The sequence below is a fragment of the Zootermopsis nevadensis genome, unplaced genomic scaffold, assembly GCF_977971745.1.
Source record: "Zootermopsis nevadensis isolate Lab colony 2312 unplaced genomic scaffold, Znev_1.0 Znev_ptg000020l, whole genome shotgun sequence".
NCBI classification, from domain to species: Eukaryota; Metazoa; Arthropoda; class Insecta; order Blattodea; family Termopsidae; genus Zootermopsis; species Zootermopsis nevadensis.
The window spans coordinates 4,096,693-4,119,253 of NW_028259152.1; the positions used below are offsets into that span (position 1 = coordinate 4,096,693).

Sequence of the window (22,561 nt, forward strand, 5' to 3'; positions counted from 1 at the left end):
GTCCATTTGCTTACATGAACAGGACCATAATTTCTAAAGAAATTTGGTTTGTCTTGATTTGTTTAATAAGGCAAACATAAAGTTATCCCTATACTTATTTGAGCACATACCATAAATAAATATGTGGACATGGAGGGATACCACCATTCAGTCATAAACTTGGCTCTACATGCAAGCTATATTTTACCAACTGGTTTGGAAAGGGAATAATTCATAAGATTATTAGGGACAGAAAACCAGTTTCATGTGTTAATGCAAATAGGATTTCTTGAAGATGGGTGTTAACTAGGATGCTGCACCATATAGTATGGTAGATATCGACGTGTTTGAAGAACTTTCCGCCGCCATCATCAGGGTAACGACTCACCGCTGCGCAACATCCCAGAATACTTGTTGCCAGGAGAACCTAAAACTCATATGGGTTCCTTGCCTTCGCAGGTTCAGTGACTGTAATTTTCTTCCTATTATACAATATTGTTTCTTTAAATATTCATTCCATTCTATTCTATTCTATTTGTAGCTTAACCCAGTAGCGGGTCATCGCCGCCTCCATTCGGAGGTTTCATAGTCTTTAAAGCGTGCATTTATGCGTAGTGAGTGACCAGCCCACTGAAATATTCATTGTTTCGAGAAATAATATGCACTACAATGAAGATGTCGACGAAACAGTTTCTAAACATGGCATAAAATGTATGCTGTGAACTTCTTTATCGATTGACTATCAAATGAACACACAATTACGAGAAAACTCATGGCCAACACCCCAGATATTTGCAAATAGCACAGATAACCTAACAGTGGCTAACTCTGTACCGAATAGAGGTTATGTACTTCTTATGGAGATATTTTAAGGTAATAGTCTGAATTATAGCATTTTAAGGTACGTATATTTCGACTTTCGGTGTGAGTATAATATAGAAGGATGCACTGACGGATTATTAGAGTTGTCAGAACGATGGTCACGGTTGAGTAACGAAGTGTGCGTAGTATGTCTGATGGAATAATGTAGCGGACACATGATAACTTCAATGACAGTGATAATGATTTTATTGAAGGTGCTCAATTTCGTGTTAAGTTTCCACTTGTCACAATTATGAAAAAATGTGTTGGAGATAATTTTCGCATAGACAATTATTGGTGACGAGGGAAGTAAAAAATATTGCCAAAGGACGAAGTCACAACTTTTACTCAACACAACTGCATAAGTGACTCATTTTCTAAATTAAAATTTAACTACATAGTAATGCTTATATTGAACATGAACTTATATCATTGACACAATACATTCAAGAATAAAACAAATTACTAACAACAGTGCAGTGGTCCAGATGTGTGCCATACAATTAGTTGCTGTCGTATGAACCCAGAAGGTAAATATCACATGGGTGGCTATTTAAAGTCACCCTCTGCAACTTATCAATCTATCCATAGTCTAACTCTCAAATAGTTAAAATGTTAGATATATTCTGTTGCTAAGACTGATTAGGATGTGGTTGAATGTGGCTGTCTTCAGGTTGTAGTGCCATGCAACGTTGGTAGAAGTTTACCAACGTTTCAGAGGTTCTTGCTGCTTCCATCATCATGGTAGAAACGAGGAAAATGGAGGTGGTAGGGGCTTCTGTAACGTTGGTAAACAACAAACCATAAGACAGCCATTTTCATGTTTACTGCCATGAAAACCTCAAATCCTACTTTGGATTGTTGTTGTTTTTATTCTTCCCAGTCAGTAACTACATATTTTGGCTGGATTTGAAATTGGCCCTGTCTTATTTTTTATAGCAACATCAAGTAATTGTGTCTTTATCAATGCTATGTTTTAGAGTCAAGATGAACTGCAGTATTGAATAACATTGTAGCAGGACAATGTTCAAGCTTGAATCTTACATCACACCAATATTACTGAGCTATGTAGACAAGTACATAAAGAATTTTAGACCTGAGGATTCACAGGTAAGATTACTCTCAGTTCCATAGTTCCACACTAATGTAAATAACCCATAAAGTGAATGTTTTATTTGTGAACTCTGTGGTAGCAGAATCAGAAAGTTCAACAACACTTAATACCAAAGTCTGGTATTGGATATGATCCTGAGCCAATTTCATCTAACTTTGGCCCTCAAAACCTCTCTTTTAAAGATCCATCTGAATGTTATTGCCCTATCTTCTCAGTCAACAAAGTGTGCGCTTTTTGGTATTGGATATGATCCTGAGCCAATTTCATCTAACTTTGGCCCTCAAAACCTCTCTTTTAAAGATCAATTTGAATGTTATTGCCCTATCTTCTCAGTCAACAAAGTGTGCGCTTTTCAAGAAGTCTCTTTATCAAAATTATTTTGTTTTGTGTGGTTACTTGTAACATGCCACATGATGTTAAACCTGGCAGGATGATGATAGTGATATGCTTCTTCTGCACCCATATCTATTTTATGGAATTTGTGCATTTTGTGTATGGTATTTTTATTCAGTAACTACATCAAATTGCATTATGCATAGTTATAATGGATTGTCAGTTACTATACAAAATGCAAAGACAAATCTTGTTATTACCTAACCTAAGAGTTCTTATAATAACATTGTTCACTAGCCTGGTTGGTAATTACTTGTCAGAAACTTTAATTTTATTTATTACTTGCTTGAAATGTGTATTTCCCCTTATAAACTTTCTTGTAAATAAATTATTCTTCATGATTAATTGTTTCGTCATTGGAACAATCTAGAAATAGTTTATACTTCATTGTTTTCATGAAGAGATGCTCACTTTGTCATCATATGCTGCAAGCAGTGTTACAGTTGATTTCAGTACCTTAGTTATGTTTCAGGTGTCATTATGGGGAGGAGATGCTTCATTCCACAACCTGGATCTTAGGTTGGAAGTACTGGAGCAGGAACTACAGCTGCCATTCAGTTTTGTTAGTGGTCACATTCATGAGTTGCTGATACATGTGCCATGGACGAAGCTGGCTTCAGAACCTATTACCATCACTATCAATACTATAGGTCTGATATGATTATAGTGAATAGGCTAGTAATAGGAGGATGGAAGAATTACATAATGGGAGGTTTCATTGTTTGTGTTCTTTGCCATTGTTATCATGATGAGATAGACTCTGGGACATGGATATTTTTGAAACAGTAAGTTCATATCTGCATATATGAACATTAAAGCCATCCGAGGCCTGAAAAATTGCAATAAATGAATTCGAAAAACATGTTTATTTCATTAGCATATATCCCATCTTTCTCTTACAACATTGTGTGTTTTATTGACTCTTTAGTATGTGTATTATTCTAAAGGAGACTTTGTTTTCAACCTCACAATTTCTTTCTGCTATGAAGGTGGTTTATTAAGGGTGTAGTTCATCATGTTCATGTTTAAAGGTTACTGATCTAAAAATGCTGATTACAGTAAAGTATGTGAAATTAAAGCATGTGCATTTTCTCTTCAGAATGCATACTCAAGTTGCATGGAGAAGATTCTGTAGGATCTGATTCTGCAAGCCATGCAAGTTCAGCTACAAATACTTCCAAGGACAGCCGTAGGAAAGCTAATAAGCGGTATGTTTTGTTCACCCTTTATATGACAGTGGTAAATGTGTCACCCACTTTAACGTTCATTAATTCTGCATGTCACTTACATGGTATCTTTGTGAGTTTCATTTGGTTCTCAGCAAACATCAAGATTTTTCTTTAAATTCAGTAAAAGACTGAACTCTGTAACATTGATGTGGTATGTTTTCTTGGAGGTAAGAACTGAATTATGTAGATGTGCTTTGTCCTTCAAGGCATTTCAAAATTCCGTATTTTCTGCCAATTATCGCACTAACGTCTTCGCTCTTACTTTATCCTTAACAGAAGGACGAGCAGGCATTGACTGGGGACCTTCTAACTATAAGATGCTCTTTCTCCCCCCCAGAAATAAAAGTGTCTCTCACTTCTCCCCCCACCAATTTCCTCTCTCTCTCTCTCTCTCTCTCTCTCTCTCTCTCTCTAGCTCTCTCTCTCTCTCTCTCTCTCTCTCTCTCTCTTCAAGGCATTTCAAATATCTAATGTACATACCATTTTTAGGATGTAGGTAGAAATATTGCAGTTATGGGTAGATTATCCATGACATAAATAAATGCTTGTGAAAAATAACCCAAGTAAACTACAAATTGAACAAATGTTTCGAATGCAAATTATAGAGTGGAATATTTTACTTTCTTATTTACATATGTTGAATGATTCACTGTTTTTCAAGTTTATACGAATAAAATTAATATGCACAGTCATTCAGTTTTCGGGCATGCATGATGACAAATGAGACAACTAATGTGGGGAAATGAGAAACAAATACTAGGTCAGATGTAGATTGAAGGCATATAACAATAATGTGTACCCAGTGACCAGCACTTTAATCTGCATAAATAATATCTGGGTTCCTCGGATGGATAAGGAATAAATGAAAAAGTTTACTTCACTTCTAAAGGGTTTTGACGACGGTAGTTTACACTTAAAATTATTCATTGTCAGGACTTTTTCCATTGTCTTTTCTTAAAAACCCACGATGTTTTGGAGGCTGGTTCTCTCTCTGTCTAAGAGACTCAACAGAGTTGGTACCACTCATCTGAAGACGGAGACAGAAACAGGCGATGCAAAAGGTTTAAAAAAGTTTACTTATTAGATACAAATTGGCACTATACAAATACTCATTTGTATTAGACCATTGGTCTGTGACATTTTATATTTGGATGCTGTATAGTGAATGAATAGAATATAATTATATAGCACCACACTTTTAGGTTGTGGTGTAGAAGTTTGATTTCTGGTGTGTGTTACTAGTATCTGATACAGGCAATAATCAGTTACATTTGTCTTTGTCTTTTAATCCATGGTATTTTTAATAATAGGAGACGGTGTTATATGCAGGTGTAGCTTAAATATGTGGTTAATATAAACTCATGAAAGTAACAGAGGTATTTATGAATACAGACAAGATGTGGTGGCACCACCAGGCTATGTGCAGAGCCTAGTGAACAAGATTGTGAGCAACATTACCATTTTATGCAACAATCTTATCCTCAAATATGTGGAAGAAGATATTGTTCTGTCTGTCAATGTGAAAACTGTGACTCTGCAGTCAGCTGACAAATCATGGCAACCAGCATTCACAGGTCAGTACTGCAACACTTTGGCCCTGCTATACAATTAGTATCATATTCTGGTTTTGGAGGTTTCAGTTTTCAGAATAAGAAATCTTAGCATGTTTTAATGTTTTTACTAAGACTACCTAATAGCAAGTGCCATACTTGTGACTGTTTACATATTTGAAAGTTACAACAGATAATGAGGATAGAAATAGTCTCTGAAACACTGGAGTTTACAATGATGATGCTTAATGCTCAATAGGATTTTATTACAGTTAATAGTTATTAATTTGGTAAAAACAGTCCTGTTTTTTTTAAACCAACAGCTAATCACATTGTTCACTGTTACCTCCTGTTGAAACTTTCAAGAGTTTAAAACTCTATGAGATTTTAGCATCTCTTCATTTTGTAAGTTCTTGATACAAAATCTTACATACGTAGTTTTGGTTTAACTCACTGTCTTTAATTTATTTTTGCAGTAATAAATACATAGTGATCATTTTTATAGTCATATCTAAAACAATTGATGTCAGTCATTTATGGATGATATCATGTATCTCTTCAAATATGACAGATTTTGTTGTGTCATGCCATCAGGAGAACTCCAAATGTGCTTATATCTACTATGGTTTGGTAACATTGTACTCTTAGCTGTTTAATTTTCAAAGTGGTAAAATTTTATTACTCTTAACCTCCTTGTCAGTAGTAACTGCATGTAGACTTTCATTTCCAATTGCCAGTTTGAAATATCTCCTGCATTGAAATTTATCAAAATGTTTGTGTGTTATATAGGAAACTGATCAGACACTGTTGTTCTCCATATAAAGTCATTCTTTATGTTATCTCTTTTATCATCCATTGGGACATGAACATATAGTGCTATGATATAACATCATGTCCAGCCTGTCTCAGGGCCTATGTTTACATAGGACATAACCTCACAGAAGGACATAGACCTACATTCATGATTGAAATGGGATTTGAACCCATTATCCCAGTGTTCAGTGTTCAAGTGTACACTTCAGATTGCACAGCCACTGTGATTATCTGAGTTCAACTTATACTCTGATAATTCTTTACCCACTGAACCTATCCAACACAGTGGTATTTTATATTATACATTTAATGTGATCAAAAATGTTATCCTGTTTAACAAGTATTGGTCATTTCAGACTTATCACCAACACAAATAATGTTGCGGAAACTGGTCAGTCTTGCCGATCTTACTATCTGCCTAGACAAAAGAAATGCTTCTGGCAAGATAGAGATGTATCAGGTAAGGAACACTGTACTGTGTGTGGATGCACTAGAATTTAGTGGTATAAAATGATCTACAAAGACACATTAATAACATTCAGTGACTCATCCAGTATGTCTATATGGAATTGAAAATTGTCATGGAAATGAAAGGCCAACAACATTCAGAGTCAGCAGAGATAGATTTGTGTATGTAGTGTGACATTTCACCCTCTTAGATGACTTCACATATACATAATCTGCAATTTAATAATGATGTAAAGATTGCTCGACATTGCATCTGGAAAGAATAGTGAAAGACCAACATTCATGAGCAGTGTTGCAATATTGTCCAAGAGGACTAAAGAATTATGGAATAACTAGAAAGAGATCTTCACTGCTGCCTTGAGTTTTATATTAATCAAGATAATTTATACATAAAATGTATTTGTAACTAAACAAAATGTTTGAGGTTATGGTACAATTGAAGGAAACAGTTTCATACACAAATGGCATCAAACTGAGGGGCTTATATGTCTGAACGTTACCTAGCGTGAAAATATTATAATAGTACTGCTCGTACAGTAATAGTAAGTTACTACATATTTGTTAACACTCAGGACCATATGAGCTGCCCATTTGCTTTTAAGCACGTTTGCCATAATTTTATGTAGGAACCTCTTCTCTACCGCTGCTCTATGGAACTTCACTTATTGCGGAGTTACCAAAATGCAACAGCCAAGCGAGTGGCCATGACCCGAGCTGACATTCATTGTGGGAGAATGGATTTCAGCCTCACAGAGCAGCAGGTGCCCATGTTGATGCGATTGGCACTGTTGGCAATAGCTCTGCATGGCAAGGAACTACGTCAGGAACAGTCTCAGAATGTGGAACAGGATTTAGATACCATGCAGGACTCTGTTCCTGTGACAGTGACTGGTGAGTGCAGAATTACAAACTGAGCATGTTGTAAATCACAGCTCTGGTTTAACTATTTGATAATCTGCAGTTATAAACCTATTGATACATGTTGTATTAGATGGTTTATATATCCTGACTGCGGATGATTGATATGATAGAAATGACCACTTTGTAATTGGCTTTATTATATCTGTTCTGTTTCTGAATTACTTAAATTTATTAGATTAGTAACTGTCTCTCCCAAAAAAAGTAAATAGAGTTTCATTATCTACTTAACAGATTCAACAAATGAGTCATGGGCTGGCTGGGCCTGGAGTTGGGTTCCGTCAGTTATGCCCATATATTGGAATGAAGACTGGTCTGCTGAACACCATCGTGCCTATGTAGGCCATACTTATCACACAGGTTTCTATGTTGAGCAAGCCTCAGTGTCTCTCAAGGTACTGAAATTTTTTGCTTTCATTACATAATTACATTGTTGATATGAGGTTGCGTTACTTATCTCTTCATGTGCTTCATTTCTGTCAAATGAAACAATTGAAAATTTTAATCGTTACAGAGTTAATGGTAATTATTAATATGTGAAGCCTCTTTTAATTTTATTTTATACAATAATGTGTTTTGGAATGTTTTATATTGTTATTGTTTTTCAAGTAGGATTTAATGACAAACCTTGCCTGACTTCACAGAAATTAGTTAAAATTACTGGTGAAGCTGTTAATGTGACTTTGGCTTGAGTACTGTGTTTGGTGATAATTTTAAAGCTCGTTTCCAGCAACAAACAAATTTTTATTAGAGTTTGATGTGTTTATAGGTTAAGTAAGTTTCACATATCAGAATTTAAAATGTTTTGTGTATAAAAATGTAAATTTCAATGTGAATTTTATCACAAAAATTTTCTTAAAATTTTTGCATGCTAATGCATACGTAATTTTGGTGTTATAATATGTGGTTTAAATGTTTTTCAGGTTACAGAGAGCTCACCTGACTGGAGTTACTATGGGCCTCGCAAAGTTAAATTTATACCATTCCTAGTTATACAGCTGCAAGGGTGCTTTGTGGACTTTGTGATGCATGGTGCTGGGTGGCTCAATGTTCAGACAGGTGTGAGTCAAGTTACTGTTGAACCATATGGTGACTGCTTCTGTGGTGTTAAAGAAGCAGCAATCAGTACTAGTGCTATAGAGATGAAGGACCATAAGGTTAGTGTAATATTGAATGCAAATTATTCTTTGCTCCAGGAAGGTTTCATATTATTCATATCTGAAAGAATGTTCAGGGTCTGGGAATAACAGTTGTTTCAATTTGCTGTATTACATATAATACACATTTATAAGGTTAATGGAATACTGTACTGCTGACTTGCAGTCTCCTGATATCTAACGTACTTATTATCTCTGCATCCTCTTTCCTATGTAAGTCATCACAGTTATGTTACTTACCAAAGTCACACTGTTGGGATAAAATGGTTGTACATCACTTGCTGGTTTTATGTGAGATAGCAGACACTCATCTCCATTTATTGTTTATTGTGTTTCAAAACTGCCGCTTTAGTCCCCAATGTTAATTCCATTGGGCTACTACAAGGGTAATTGCAGGTTCACAAAGGCCTTTTCCTTCGGTTCAGGCCTCTTACATTCTCTGATTATATGGGCTAATGTTTGATTACATTACTTTTGGTTTAATTTCTTTTTGTTTAGGAATTGGTCTACTTTGCAGCAGGGAATGAACAGAATAACTATTTGGCTGACTCTCTGTTTGACCCAGCTGCTGTTGAGAACAAAGGAGAGAAGAAGACCTACAATATGTCATGGGAGGACCATCTTTCTACAGTAACAGGTCAGGATTCTAATTTACGAATGATTCTTTATGATTTATGGAAATCTTATCCATATTCCTTTATTCTGTTTGCTTGTAAATTCTTAGGAGGTGGACTGTGGTTATTAATAATGTGTAAGCAATGAAATTTGGACTAAGGCATGTTTGTTCATAGGTGTTGGTGCTATACAGTAAGTTCTATAATATACAAATAAATTATATGCCATACATTTTTAGCTTAATTTTCTTATTTTATAGGGAAAGGTAGGCTTATGGAATTAGTCTGTGTGTTCATATGCCTGTCCCCCCTTAATAACTTAAAACTATATGAATGATTTTAGTGAAACGTGGAAAGTATGCCACTAGAGGCCACACCACATAGGTACTTTTTGATTTACTACCATCAGTAATATTAGAGTGGCTATTGTGCATAATTGATAATGGGACTAGTGCTGCTTACTGTTAGGTCCTGGATTCCATTTATCTGAGATTTGAATTTCCACGGTGGTGGGTTATTACACCATGTAGTGTGGTAGAAATTTACTGGCATTTCAGAGATGCTTGCTGCTTCCATTTACATGCAACCTACTAATCACCCTGATGCCATGTGTGTTTTTTTTTCAATAAATTATTGGTGTTTATTCTTTACATATTTTCTTCATGTGTGAGTGTATGATGACCCCTATTTTTATAATTACAGTAAAGGTAATGAATATCTTCCTCAAGTTGGGTAAAGGCAATATATAACAGTCATAATAATAATTTTGTACCAAACCTTTGTATAAACCTTTCTTTTTCTCTCTGTTCTTAGAGGCATTGCTGTTAGAAAGGAGTCCAGCAATTGCTGTGGATTTTCTCTACATGTTGGAGCTGCCAGATGACTTTAACTCAGAGCGATTGTCAGAGCTTGGTAGTGATCTTGAGTATAGGTACAGAATAAAATCTTTGTTGATACTGAAATGGACAACTCCTATCGTGTGAACTTTTTCACACCTGTTTACAATGTTTGTTCCAGCAACCTTCCTGAAAAGTCACTGTGCCGTGTAGTTGTGGGACCAGTAGCCGTTAAAGTTTGTTCTGGCTTGTTGCACCGCCTTCAAATAGTCCAGCATGCTGCTAGACTGTATGATTACTCTCCATATAGCACTCCAAAACCAGGTATAACAGATATATGACCTGTCTTTGTGAAGGGAGATTGGAGAAATGTTACATTGGTTAAATATGCTAAATAACACCTGTGTTGAAAATGTAAAGGCATAAAGGTTTTCAAGATGGGCGGCTACATGTTCAAGAATCATTGTACCTGATATTGTGTCATTTATTGCTGCAGATATTCTCTGTTTTCAAAGAAGTTTTGATATTGCACATTCTTAATTTTTTATCAGAGGTTTCTGTTCAAAAAATATTTCATTCTGAAACAGACCAGAATGAGTATAAAATTGTAGCAGTGATTTATGCATGTGTGATATTTAAATATGACATATGTTTTAAGAACTTTGTTTAAGGTTTGTTTCATTGTCTTGAATTGTATACAAAACTGTTCATATTAATAATTAGTCCAGCTACTTTTCATAACTGTTGTTAGAAGCCAGTTTCAACAACGTTCAACAAAGAAGTATGAAATGACATCAGAATATTTAATTTGTTTGTTTGGATTTGAAAAGTAAACAAGGATGAATACAATATCAATTTATTCAGTGTTTAATACAGAGGACTGGTATGGTGGTAGAATTCCAACAGCATATTTTAGTTTTGCTCAATTTCAGAGCCATCCCGAGAGCAGTTGCCTCCACCATCAGCTGAGGATTATGACTCACTGGACAACAATATCCCTAAACAAGTGATCCAGGTGACCCTTTTCAAATCAGTAATCAACATCCATCTGGCAGACCATCCTGTATTTGACCCAGTTATGCTTCAAGCTCCTAGGAAGCACAGAGTATGTATCTGTTTTGATGGGTTTTAGGAATTTATACTGGCCACAGAAATAATCTTGGCCCCACAAACACCCAACAGTTAAGGATAATTATTGAGGCACTAACAAAGTTTTGAAGTTATATAAATCCCCAGAAACCCACAACTTTAAAGTTAACAGGACAAAATTTACATATTCTTTGAAAGGGAAGGAAGGGAGATTGTTTTTAAACATCCTGCTGATTATTAAACCTTTCATGTATAAGAGTTGGATGCTCCTCCCATCACAACTGCCCATACAGATATGTACAACTAGTTGAGCTGACAAACTCACTACATAAGCCCATTAAAAATAAAATGTATTCTGATTACAGCAGGTGCTGGAAATGCTCCCCATTGTACTCCACACAGTTCTGGTACCTCTGTAGAAGTTTAATTTTATGCATTGAAGTTCTGCCTGGGAAATATATATAAAATATCCCTTTAGATATTGTCCATCAGTATTTTATTTGTGTGAGGGTTTCAAGGTTGATTTCAGTGTTATGAACAGACTGAAGAATTCAGTTACAGAAGATTAGTGTTAGCAGGATGATGGTGCTGTGCACATTTTCTGGGGAATTTCGAAGGATTATGTTGAAGTGTAGAACCGATTTTACCCATTTCTTTTTACTGAGCATATGGCACTTACAATTCTGTCAGTAGTAGTTTTGTCTGGGTCTGTGTTATCCTGAAATTTATGCTGAAATCATCTTACTTTTCTTTAAGAAAACTTTTTACATACTAGGTATCAGACATGAACACTCATTGTTCCACAAGTGGCATTTCAACACAGGAAATTACATGATGGAGTGAATGACTGATTATCATACAGATGGCATACAGTAATGGGAGTTAATTTGATTGGTCCATAATGCTTTAGCTTCTTGGTAGTTATTCATCAATTTTCTGGGGCTTTTAATGGAAACCTCACCATGTTTTTAAATATCTTTTAGGAACTAGTTCATAGTGGCTTTTAAAGCTGATCCACAATTTTAGAAGTCTGAGACACTGTAAAAGCAATGTAAGATTTGAGGTTTTCACAGCTGTGAATATGAAGATTTCTATCTTCTGGTTGTTGCGCTGTGTAGTCTGGTAGATGTCCACCAACGTTTCAGAGGTCATACTGCCTCCGTCATCAGGTCGATGAATATTCATATGACCTCTGAAACATTGGTAAACATCGACCAGACTACGCAGCACAACCCAGAAGACAGAAATCTTCACTGTCAAAACACTTCACAAGTTAAATAAAAACATATTTGTAATAACAGTCTCTGAGTGCAGTTTTCTTAGTTTAATTGTTCACAATTGCTTCGTATAATGTACACTGAATAACTGTGAATTGTCTGCATGCATAAGGTTTTAGTTCAAATATATGCTATAAAAGGGAACATATATGATTGTTTACAGAAAACAAAACCTCTGAGCAAACAAATGACCCATTTACCCAAGGTTACTTTAGAGTGTCAATGTTTTGATGCAAGAATTGTGAAGCCCATGTATCCCTGGAGACTAGTCATCACTACATGTCAACTGCCTGCGCCCTCACAGCATATGTTTCATGCATGTCATTTTCATGCCAATGTCAAGGTGAGTTATCTGTGTTGTAAGTTAATTTCATATTGTGGGTTTGAAGTATTCAAATTTAAAAAAGAAGTTAATTTTTTGTTAGTTGATATGATGAAGATCCAGTTTTTATTATGTAAATATAAAAATTCTAACCTTTTGAATGTTTTTTTTATTATATATGTTAACATAAACCAAGTTGAACCTGTAGAATGATATGTGGACAGTTTGAGATTCACACTGTCACCATCTTAATTATAACATGAACTCTGTTTATGGTCTATATTGAAGCCACATATTCTCCTGTTTTGGATTTATTGACTATCTGATAAATTTAGGTATTTACTGTCATAGTTGCTAGGTGTGAGCAGTCAGCTGGTGCTGAGTCCAGGAAGCCAGACAACTGTCTTGATGCCAAGTAACCTTTCTTACACTCGACAGAACCTTATGCTGACACGTTACTGGAATAATCCTGATATTCCACATACAGACCAGACATTAAAAGCAGGTGACAAACATTCAAGCAGAGAATTATGGAACATATTTTATACAAGAAGCTAAATTGCCATTACATTGTAGATCCTTGTTTTAATTTCAGAGAGTCTTACAATGACTTTTACCAAAGCCAAATTGATGGTGATATCAAACATCATTCAGTCACAATTTGATCCTACTTCAGCATTTGATATCATCCAGAATTCAACACTGCTAACAGATGCTGCTAAACATGCTGGTAATTATCAAGAAATTTTTAACTCTGTTCCTTAATTAGGATTTGAGGTTTTCGTGGTGGTGAGTCTGAAGATGGCTGTCTACTGTGTTGTAGTCTGGTAGAAGTCTGGTAGACGTAAACTTCTACCAGACGACATGGCGCAGCAACCCAGAAGACGGCCATCTTTTTCCTCCTGTTTCTTAATGTTTTTCTCTGAATTTAACTGAATTGTGATATTTAAAGATCCTTTCATACAAATCGTTCATTTCACTAATTTTGAAGTCTTTGGACTCAACGCCAAGGAAAATTCAAATCCTACTTACTGCATTTGAGGTTTTCACATCATTGTTTTGCATGTATTCTTGTAGATGGTTACACATGTTTCACAGGATTGTAAGTTCTCTGTCTTCTGTCCTGAAGATGGGGGTGACATATTCATCCAAAACAATGGTAACTACTTACAAGACTACATGGTGTCACAAGCCAGAAGACCACAGTTTACAAGTTTGAGAAGTATTGTTTTGTGCTGTAGAGAAAATGAAATAGAACATAGGAACTTTTGTTATTGACTGTGAATAAATTATTACTGTTACTTTATGATTCATTTAGCAGTATTTATTGTGGTTGGATTGCAGTAACACCATACATCTGTTGCAGGTGTTGAATACCTGGAATTGTGTGTGGAAGAAATAAGTTATCGGCAAGTAATCACTCCTGGTACTGAAGGTTTCATACTCAATGTAGGTGCACTCAAGGCATTTGTACTTGAATTTCCATTGAACCATGGTGCTTCTAGACCCCATGGCAATATGTTTGATGTTCTTTCTGAGCCACAACAGGCTCTTGTTCTGTCTGGCCCTGAAAGCTTATCATTCCTAGAAGCTGTTGATCCAAATCAGATAGTACAACAACCTCTGCTATGTCTGACATTGCAGTACACACGAGATCCCAGTGTTCAAGATCATCCTCCTCTGCTCTTCTTCAGTGTCCGTGAGGTATGAATTGTAATGAAGTTTTGTATAATATTGTCAGTATTGTATGTTGTTGGAATGAACAGAAGCAACTGTCCAAACTAACCTACACTGTTTTCTAATAGTTTCTGAGTTGTTTTTTGGTGTTGTGATATTTGTGTTCTTCCATACTAAATTAACCCTTTGAAGCAGAAGATTATCTGAATAATGTTCAATAATTCAGTCCCTACCACAAAGAAAACACAACACATCTCCATTACAAAGATAAATATACTCTGTGGGCAAAATGCAGTGTTGTTGACGTTAAAGCAGGTGGTACATACAATTACTACTGGGCTGTAAAGGGTTTAGTTTGTTGGCATGAATCAGTATTTACTGTGTTCTGTTTATTTACAATCCCTCCTGAATTTCTTGAACTTCCTTAGTGGCTTAGCTTTAACAATTATGCAAGTGAAATTAATGCTAGGGTGAAGCTAAAAGTCACCTTTACTAATTTTAGAAATTAAGAATGGCAGAATACAGATATTTATTATTTGGTTGCACTTTAAACATGGACCAGGCAAAGTTAAGTCAGGTATCAGTACAGTTTTAACAAGCTTTTATTTCCTGTTTATAACCCTCTGGTCATTATTGTGGTTTTAGATACGTGCTTGTGTGGACCCTATGATGTGGCGATGGCTTCGTTATGCTCCTGATTGCATTGTTACAAGAAGTGACCTGTGTACTTTGGATACCAATATAACTACCTGTAGTAGTACTGTCCATCGTCGTTCTAGAAGGTTATCATCAGAAGCCAGTGGAGGGACTGGGCTAGAAACAGGCCCTGCTCGACGGGCTCCTACACCTCAGGAGTCTGTTCACAGCAGTTCAGATCGTGAACAAATAGTAGTCCAAACAGGGCTATCCTTGTCTCCTATAGCACATAGTCGAGGGACAAAGTCAGAAAGTGCCAAGAGAGCTTCCACATCAACAGTTCCAGAACAGACAGTTAGAGCATTTCTTTTTTGAATACAATCATTGTGCCAGTCTACAAATTATCTTTCCATCATCCAAATTCCTTACTTTGCAAATTTATAATTCCATGCTATTCCTGGCGATCTCTGTTCACCCATTCTCTTCTGCACTGTATTTTCATATCTTCCTGTATGTAGTAATATCTTCAACTTATTATTGGTCTTAAGTTCCTGTATGTCAGTATTTCTCTTCTTTTTTGTATAAATGTGTATATCCATCTAAATTCTTATTTCTGCTAGTTCTGTTCTACTTTAGGCTTTGTTGTTTTATGTTGATATCTTATTATCATATTTTATCATAGATTTATCCAGTATTATATATGGTTTCAATCAATATATTATTATATCATATATGTATTTAGTTTAGTTTGTTTGTTTTGTATAATTGTGTATTAACAGTATTTTCCTGTCATTAATGTACAGTTTTATGAAATTTAGAGTAAACATTTTGATACTTTAACTGACAGTGGCCGATAATGATAATACTCATTCAGATTGGACGTAGACATAGTATTGTCCGCGAGCCACGAGAGTAGACCTGACATCTTTGAGGGAGGTGGGGTAGAATTCTGCGCTACTAGAGGACCTAAAAACACCTGCAGGTTGTACAGGCCGTACGTTGTGAGCTAATGTACTGACTGACTGATAGCACAATGTTCTTAGGTAAGGAACCCACTTTCCCCCCTGCCACACAAGCAACGGCTGACAAGGCCACGTCTACTCTCGTGGCTCGCAGACAATAGTTTAATTTGCATGTTGTCACTGGGCTTAAAGTACAGGTAATATTAGAACTAAATTTTAAAATTGATAGATTGTGAAATAAATAGTTCTGGCCATCCGGAACCATGTGAAATATTTGCTTTCTTTTGTACAGACAAAATGGAGCAGAGATAACATTCTTCGTTGGTTTCCTGTGTGGCGTGGTATGGTTCTCAGTGGTGATGTGGCCCAGTGTGTCATTTACCTTCCAATGGCTAGTTTATCTGCGGTAGGAGCACAATCAATAGAAGATGCATTAGCACAGTGTTTGAGCAGTAAGACATCTCCACCTCCTGAAGTTCTGGTTATGACATTACCATTTCTTACATTGCGCAGTGCATCCCAGAAGCAGGCCCTTCACCAGTATACATCTAGATTACCTGTAAGGCTACCTGAAAGTGTTTGGACTAAAGGTGAGTAATAACAATGTTAAACTGCAGTACAAAATTAAGTATAAGTTTCTTCTGATAATTATTGTAAATGTGCAGATAGTAACCAGAGCTACTGTTTTCAGTTCCCTTCCTAGTACACAATTTGTTTCAAGCCTAGGTTTCAGAATTTGTAATTGGAAACATCTGCTGACTTAAATAAGCAGTATCTGCATCTTTTAATTTATATAAAACTAAAATATGTTTGTTAGGAAACTTGTCGCTTTCAGAATCACTTGATGAACTTGTATATTTCCATTAGAATGATACATAAAGTAATTGTTTTTCAAACACACTTTATGAAACCAGGCAGAAAGAAACTTTTTAAAAAATTTATGATGATTAAATTCGAGGCTTTTTATCATTTTAAATAATTATTACTACCTGCTGTCAGCTTATTGGGCCCATCACAGCTTCACCAGTGCTACATTAGCCATTGTTTTTATGGTTGCTTTTGGCCTTTTCAGCATCCATGGTAGTACTGTGTATTACCCCAACAAGCAGTTCTCTGTATGATGTTATCCCATCCTGCAGTTGGATTTTGGCTGAACTATCTTATTCTGGATAACCGAGAAAAAGATGGTTTGGCCAAGCACTAGAAACATCAAGAAAAGAGTGAACAGTTGGCAAGAAATTAAAAGGGAAAGAGTGTAGGAAGATAGAAGAGATTGGATGCTTTATGTTCATTGACCCCTATAAATGGAAACAATACCAGAAGAAGCCATAGTTCAGAATGTGTAGATGAACATCTTTGTGCAAAGCAAAGGATATTTTAAAGTTATTTATTTATTTACTTAACCTGTGATATATATAATTTTGCTGTGCATGTAAACCTGTTGCAGTGTTGTATATGACTTTTGTATAAAAGCTGAACATCTGTACCTGAAGTGATTTGATTTCAAAGTGTTTTACGATTTACAGTTATTATGACTCAGTTATTTTGCTGTTAACATATTTGTATTTGTCTTCCCAGATAAAGTTAATTTCCCATGGAGCTTGGCACTGGCAGATCTGAGTTGTTACACCTTGCAGAATGGTACGAAACTACATTTCCTGAAACCTGTGTCTGCTAATGCCACTGTTGGGATTTCCTCAAAGTATCAGAATGATGATGAAGTACTTGGAACTCTTGGTGTCTGTGTACATGTTGACACAACTCCAGTCAACATATCTCTATCTCAGGAGCAGGTGAGAGGTATTTCATGCAATATATCTTTAATTTATTCTGTCTTCTTTGAAACAGTTGTGTATTTATTTTCAATGAAATATTTGCATTGTTTCTTTGTGCTTAAAATCATTATCACCAGTTACTAATCAACTGTGATGCAGGCTGATTATCTCACCAAACAAATTCCAATTAGAAGCCACACCATAGTGTCAGGGGATTAAATTTTGAAAAAAAGGTGCTTCTGTGTTTACATAAATATAATATGTTTTAAATGTGTATAGAATTATCATCAAAGTTAATACATATAATTCCTACTTTTAAATTCCAAATAGATGTTGTTTCCTAGGTCTGTCTGATTATTTGGAGTTTTATTGCAGATGAGACTGATGACAAGTGTGCTTTTGGAACTTTTGGAATTCTTCTCCAGTCTCCAGTTCTTTAGCATCTTCTCTTCAGAAACTGGCTCAGCTCCAGACCAACCCACTCCGGTTAGCCCTACCATATTTCCAGAGAGCAGTGGCAGCAGGGAATCTCCAACAACTCCTCTTGTCACACAAGATTCTAATGAACAACGTGAGTTTATGCTGACACATCTGGTATTTTATATTTTTAATTAAAGTGAAATTTTTTTAAATGTCTGGAAATAACAACTTGCAACTTGTCACTCATTATTATGATGAAGTGAGACTGTGTCTATGGAACTGCAGCTGCTAACAGGCCCACTGTCTGGCCCCATATAATGCAAGTGAATGTGGAGCAGTGGTGGAAAGATATTGACAGGGGAAGACCACAGAAGTGAGAGAAACCTGTCTGAGTACCTCTTTGAACATCACACATCTCTACAACTATACTCAAAGATGCATTTTGTTTGTTGGCTGTTGCAGAAAGTGGGTTGTCTGAGCATTCAGATACAGTGAAAATAACAGTTTGGATGCAGTCAACACTTGCTCGACTCAGAATTTCACTATATGCGCTGAATGACAGTGCCCCAAAAGATGAGCTGAAGTTAACAGTAGATATGGAGGACATCATGACTTCTCTTGACCTTCAACCAGTCTATCTGAAAGTGAAGTGCAAGGTTGCATATGCCAACATTTTGCATTATATTAGGTAAAGTTTGGAAAATGGGATTTCAGCAAGAAGTGTGTTAATGTTTAGAGTCCTTGCTCAGCGTATGTTGGTTTTTTAAATATCAGATTCACAAATATAATTGTAGTTTAATAGGATATCCAAAAGATCAAGTAATAACAACAGATACTAAAAGTAAAAATACTGAGAATCTTGTAGGAAATATTACAGCTACTGAGACTTGTTCTTTGTATTCAGTGCATTCATATGGCTTGTGTGAAGTTACAGTAACAGTGGCCTCATAATTAACTTTGTTTCTAAATAATATGGTGATTTCACTATTCAGGCATTCTGTATGTATAATTTCTAAATGTATGAAGTGCAATTTCTGAACTCAATTATTGAAATTAAAGAAATTCGCATAAAATCACATGAATTCAAAATACAGCCATCCATCCACCCACCCATTCGTAACAGACTTTGGGGTAAGTGATTACACTCCTGATTTGTATTTAGTAGGTCATGGATTCAAATTTGGCCTATATACCAGCTATTCTGGCAACATCTTCAGTGGTTCTTTAGTCACTCAAAGCAAATGAAGTGATTGGACTATAGTTTTGTGTTTATTATGGCCACCATTGTACTATAGTTTTGTGTTTATTATGGCCACCATTCATATTACCTGAAGGGATTATTGTGGATACCATTGGTAGTGGCTTAATTTTGGTGATCTGATAGGAGCCATCATAGCCATAGTTTTTAGAGAGAGGAGGGTGGCAAACTCAAATTGCAACAGTGAAAATTCTTTATAGCTAAACTGGCTTGCTAATTAACTAACTGTCAGTCTATCTAACAAAGTAACTAATTATATGGAACAGAATCATTCATGAGAAACAAATAGTCATTCACCTGTTCAAGAAATTTTCCACTTTTGATAGAACCTGGAATTTCATTACTGTGTTCACAATAGCAAGCTGGAGGACCACTCCTTGTTGGCTGTCTGCAACTGCTTATTCAATATATTTGCAGCTACCCTCCATATCTGTAGTTTTTCTTCTCCATCTCTGACCTGAGGTCATGTCATGTGGTGTTAAAGGACCCACTTAACATGATTTCTTTGCAGCTGCTATACCATTTAAAAAGACAGAAGTTGTAGGTGGTTGTCAGTGTTTGGTAGAATACTTCCTCCATCTTCAAAGTGAACTTAATCTTCACTTCAGGGTAACATCTTTGCTGCTGTGAGAGTCTCACATCTCAGTTACAGTATGTCATTTTGTAACATACTGGTTTTTTAGAAAATTGATCTAATGCTTTTTGTTTGTTTTACTGTAGGAAGCCAAAGAGCACTTCTTGGAGGCTTGGTCCATATGCTGGTTTAGTGATGCGTAGGCAAGAAAATCTTGCTTCACCACCTCCTCATGCAGTTCATCGAGATGTGGATGATGGTAGTGGATTTCTCAGTGTCACATTTACATGTGCAAAGTGTCGCAATGTACACAGTCGCTGGGGTACTCGCAAACAGACAACACTGTTGGCAAATGCTCGGAGTTGTGACACCAGTGTTGGGTATGTTGAGGTGAAACAATATGTCTTTGTATGTTGTTTTTTTTCAGAGCAGGAAAATTCCAGAAGATATTGTCATCTGGGCAAGTTAAACATAATGCCAGTGCATGAAATATGAACTGAACATGACAGAATTAAATAATACAATTACTTTTTCAAATACTTTCTCAAATTTTGTATTTAGCAGGCATGGAATGAATAGTGTCTTTGTTATTTAAATATGTATTTTGTTGTGTTCATGCACAAATTAATTTTGAAACTTTGTATCAGAATACATTTTGATATTACTTGAAAGAAAATACAATGTATTATTTGAGCTTTTGATAGCAAAGATAAAGTATGCATTCCACTCCATCTGTATTTTCTCTGGTGAAAGAGATTCTTTGATCATAGATAGAAGTTGGTGTTAATTTTCACACTCTGGCTCCTTTTCTGCGAGTGAAAGGGACTCCTGTACCCACTGAATAGGAAGCTGGGAGGGCCTCAAGGACAGTAGCAAAGAAGCTAATTCCTGCCTCTGGTTGGGATTGAACCCCAGTCATCCCACTTCATAGCCAATAACTTTACTGAGTTACCCTAGCTCACAGATTGTAACTGTGTTCTTTAACATCAACTGTGTCATTGTAAATTTGTGTTACTAAGAGAATGATTATGTATTAAGAATCATAATGTATATGTTTACAGTGTTAACAAACTGATTTATTTCTTACATAGGCTACAGGATGATACTTTAGCTGCACGTTACATCAGTGAAATTGTCGTGAAAGTACAGCCTGTGGACTTTGTCTTCTCAGCTACAACACTTGGCAGTTTCCTCACAGTGATGTATCCAATCCTGAAGTTGCCAGAACATAAACAAATATTCTCGCAAAAGAAGAATATTGGTGCAGCCTCCAACTGGACAATGGATATCAACAACAGTACTTTGCCTCTTCTGTATCTGGACACATGCAACATTAGAATCATTCTTCCAGCTTCAGAGATGACTGTGGTTGGATACATGCATAATGTTTATCTGTTGCAGGTAGAAGCCATATCTCTTACACCACAGGTGAGTTCTCTTCAAAGCAGTTGACCTGTGATATTGTGTGTAATTATTGAAATCTGTAGGTTATTTTTGTGACTGAGGGAAATGAGAAATGCATGCAAAGTTTTAGTTAGGAGACCAGAGGGGATGGGACCACTTGTAAGACCTGGGTGTGTATGGAAAGATAACATCAAAATTGAGGAAATACAGTGAAACCTCGATGCATCGTTTTCGGCGGGGGTGGGAAATAAAAACGATAGATGCGGGAAAACGATAGATGCGGGAAAGCATTAAAAATTTAAAAAAAAAACAATGTTTCTCTTTCAAAGTTACTTCTTTTTACCAAAAAAGTCTTTAATGGACAACTGGTTTGTCGAAACTTTACGTTTTAGACCAAACAGAGTACTTTCCACGTTCAAAATGTTTTCCTCGTCACGTTCGCTAATATTATGGGCATAAAAGAACGACTTCACTTTTGCCAATGCAGCGTGTGCTTCGGCAAAACTCGGCACAGCTTCGGGCTCGCATTCGTCGTCTTCCTCACCGCTCCCACCCCCTTCGCGATCGTCACACAACTTATCAATCGTGTCGACTCCGCATGTAGCAAGCTCGCTGTCTACTGCCGCGTAGTCACCAAATTTAACCACGTCTTTCACGGCGCCAAATCTATTCCAGTCTTCGTGAAAGCCATCATGCTCATCCACACTGACGTTAGAGTCTGCTTCTGTGCGAAGTTCACACCCGTAGCCACCTTTGTGAAAACAATTCAGAACAGTTGGTTGGGAGACATGCCGCCAAGCTGCCACTGTGAAATGAATTGCTTGTAGCACGTCAATTTTCATGTTGACATCCTTCCCAGCATCCATTGCACATACAGCTGTTTGCACAAGGCGCTTTCTATACAACTGCTTGAAAGATTTTATGATGCCCAAATCAAGCGGTTGCAAGACGCTCGTGCAATTTGCTGGATACTGCACGACTTTCACATTTCGTAGAAATGTCGTGTCCTTCGGATGAGCGGCACAATTATCAACAAACAGCAAAATCTTTCTGCCTTGTGCGCCCATGGAGGCATCCAGAGAACTTAAAAACGCCGTAAAGATGTCTGTTGTCATCCAAGCCTTTTTGTTGGCGTGATATTTCACCGGAAGTTTTTTCATGTTTTTGAAACAACGCGGTTTTCGTGATTTTCCAACTACAATCGGAACCCGTTTGTCACTACCGTCACTGTTAAC

At 36.4% G+C, this 22,561-nt stretch overlaps 1 protein-coding gene across 3 annotated transcripts in view; it reads left to right on the top strand.

Annotated features, from left to right (window-relative positions):
• Positions 1 to 387: 387 nt before the first annotated feature.
• Positions 388 to 22,561, top strand: part of Vps13B (vacuolar protein sorting 13B) — a 49,902-nt gene continuing 27,728 nt past the window's right edge. Inside the window, exons 1-24 of one of the 3 annotated variants that reach the window (XM_087351798.1) lie at positions 388 to 880; positions 1,821 to 1,950; positions 2,820 to 2,997; positions 3,447 to 3,555; positions 4,969 to 5,150; positions 6,296 to 6,399; positions 7,034 to 7,298; positions 7,560 to 7,720; positions 8,249 to 8,482; positions 8,981 to 9,119; positions 9,910 to 10,027; positions 10,114 to 10,256; positions 10,865 to 11,037; positions 12,462 to 12,641; positions 12,972 to 13,125; positions 13,216 to 13,350; positions 13,987 to 14,324; positions 14,943 to 15,287; positions 16,188 to 16,485; positions 17,474 to 17,688; positions 18,046 to 18,241; positions 18,553 to 18,778; positions 20,069 to 20,302; positions 21,014 to 21,350. In XM_087351798.1, coding sequence (XP_087207924.1) covers positions 1,864 to 1,950; positions 2,820 to 2,997; positions 3,447 to 3,555; positions 4,969 to 5,150; positions 6,296 to 6,399; positions 7,034 to 7,298; positions 7,560 to 7,720; positions 8,249 to 8,482; positions 8,981 to 9,119; positions 9,910 to 10,027; positions 10,114 to 10,256; positions 10,865 to 11,037; positions 12,462 to 12,641; positions 12,972 to 13,125; positions 13,216 to 13,350; positions 13,987 to 14,324; positions 14,943 to 15,287; positions 16,188 to 16,485; positions 17,474 to 17,688; positions 18,046 to 18,241; positions 18,553 to 18,778; positions 20,069 to 20,302; positions 21,014 to 21,350 — 4,551 coding nt within the window. In that variant the 5' untranslated portion in view covers positions 388 to 880; positions 1,821 to 1,863. Of the gene's footprint in view, positions 881 to 934; positions 1,371 to 1,820; positions 1,951 to 2,819; positions 2,998 to 3,446; positions 3,556 to 4,968; positions 5,151 to 6,295; positions 6,400 to 7,033; positions 7,299 to 7,559; positions 7,721 to 8,248; positions 8,483 to 8,980; positions 9,120 to 9,909; positions 10,028 to 10,113; positions 10,257 to 10,864; positions 11,038 to 12,461; positions 12,642 to 12,971; positions 13,126 to 13,215; positions 13,351 to 13,986; positions 14,325 to 14,942; positions 15,288 to 16,187; positions 16,486 to 17,473; positions 17,689 to 18,045; positions 18,242 to 18,552; positions 18,779 to 20,068; positions 20,303 to 21,013; positions 21,351 to 22,561 lie in introns of those variants that run through there. The other 2 variants (XM_087351797.1, XM_087351799.1) reach the window with 2 other exon arrangements.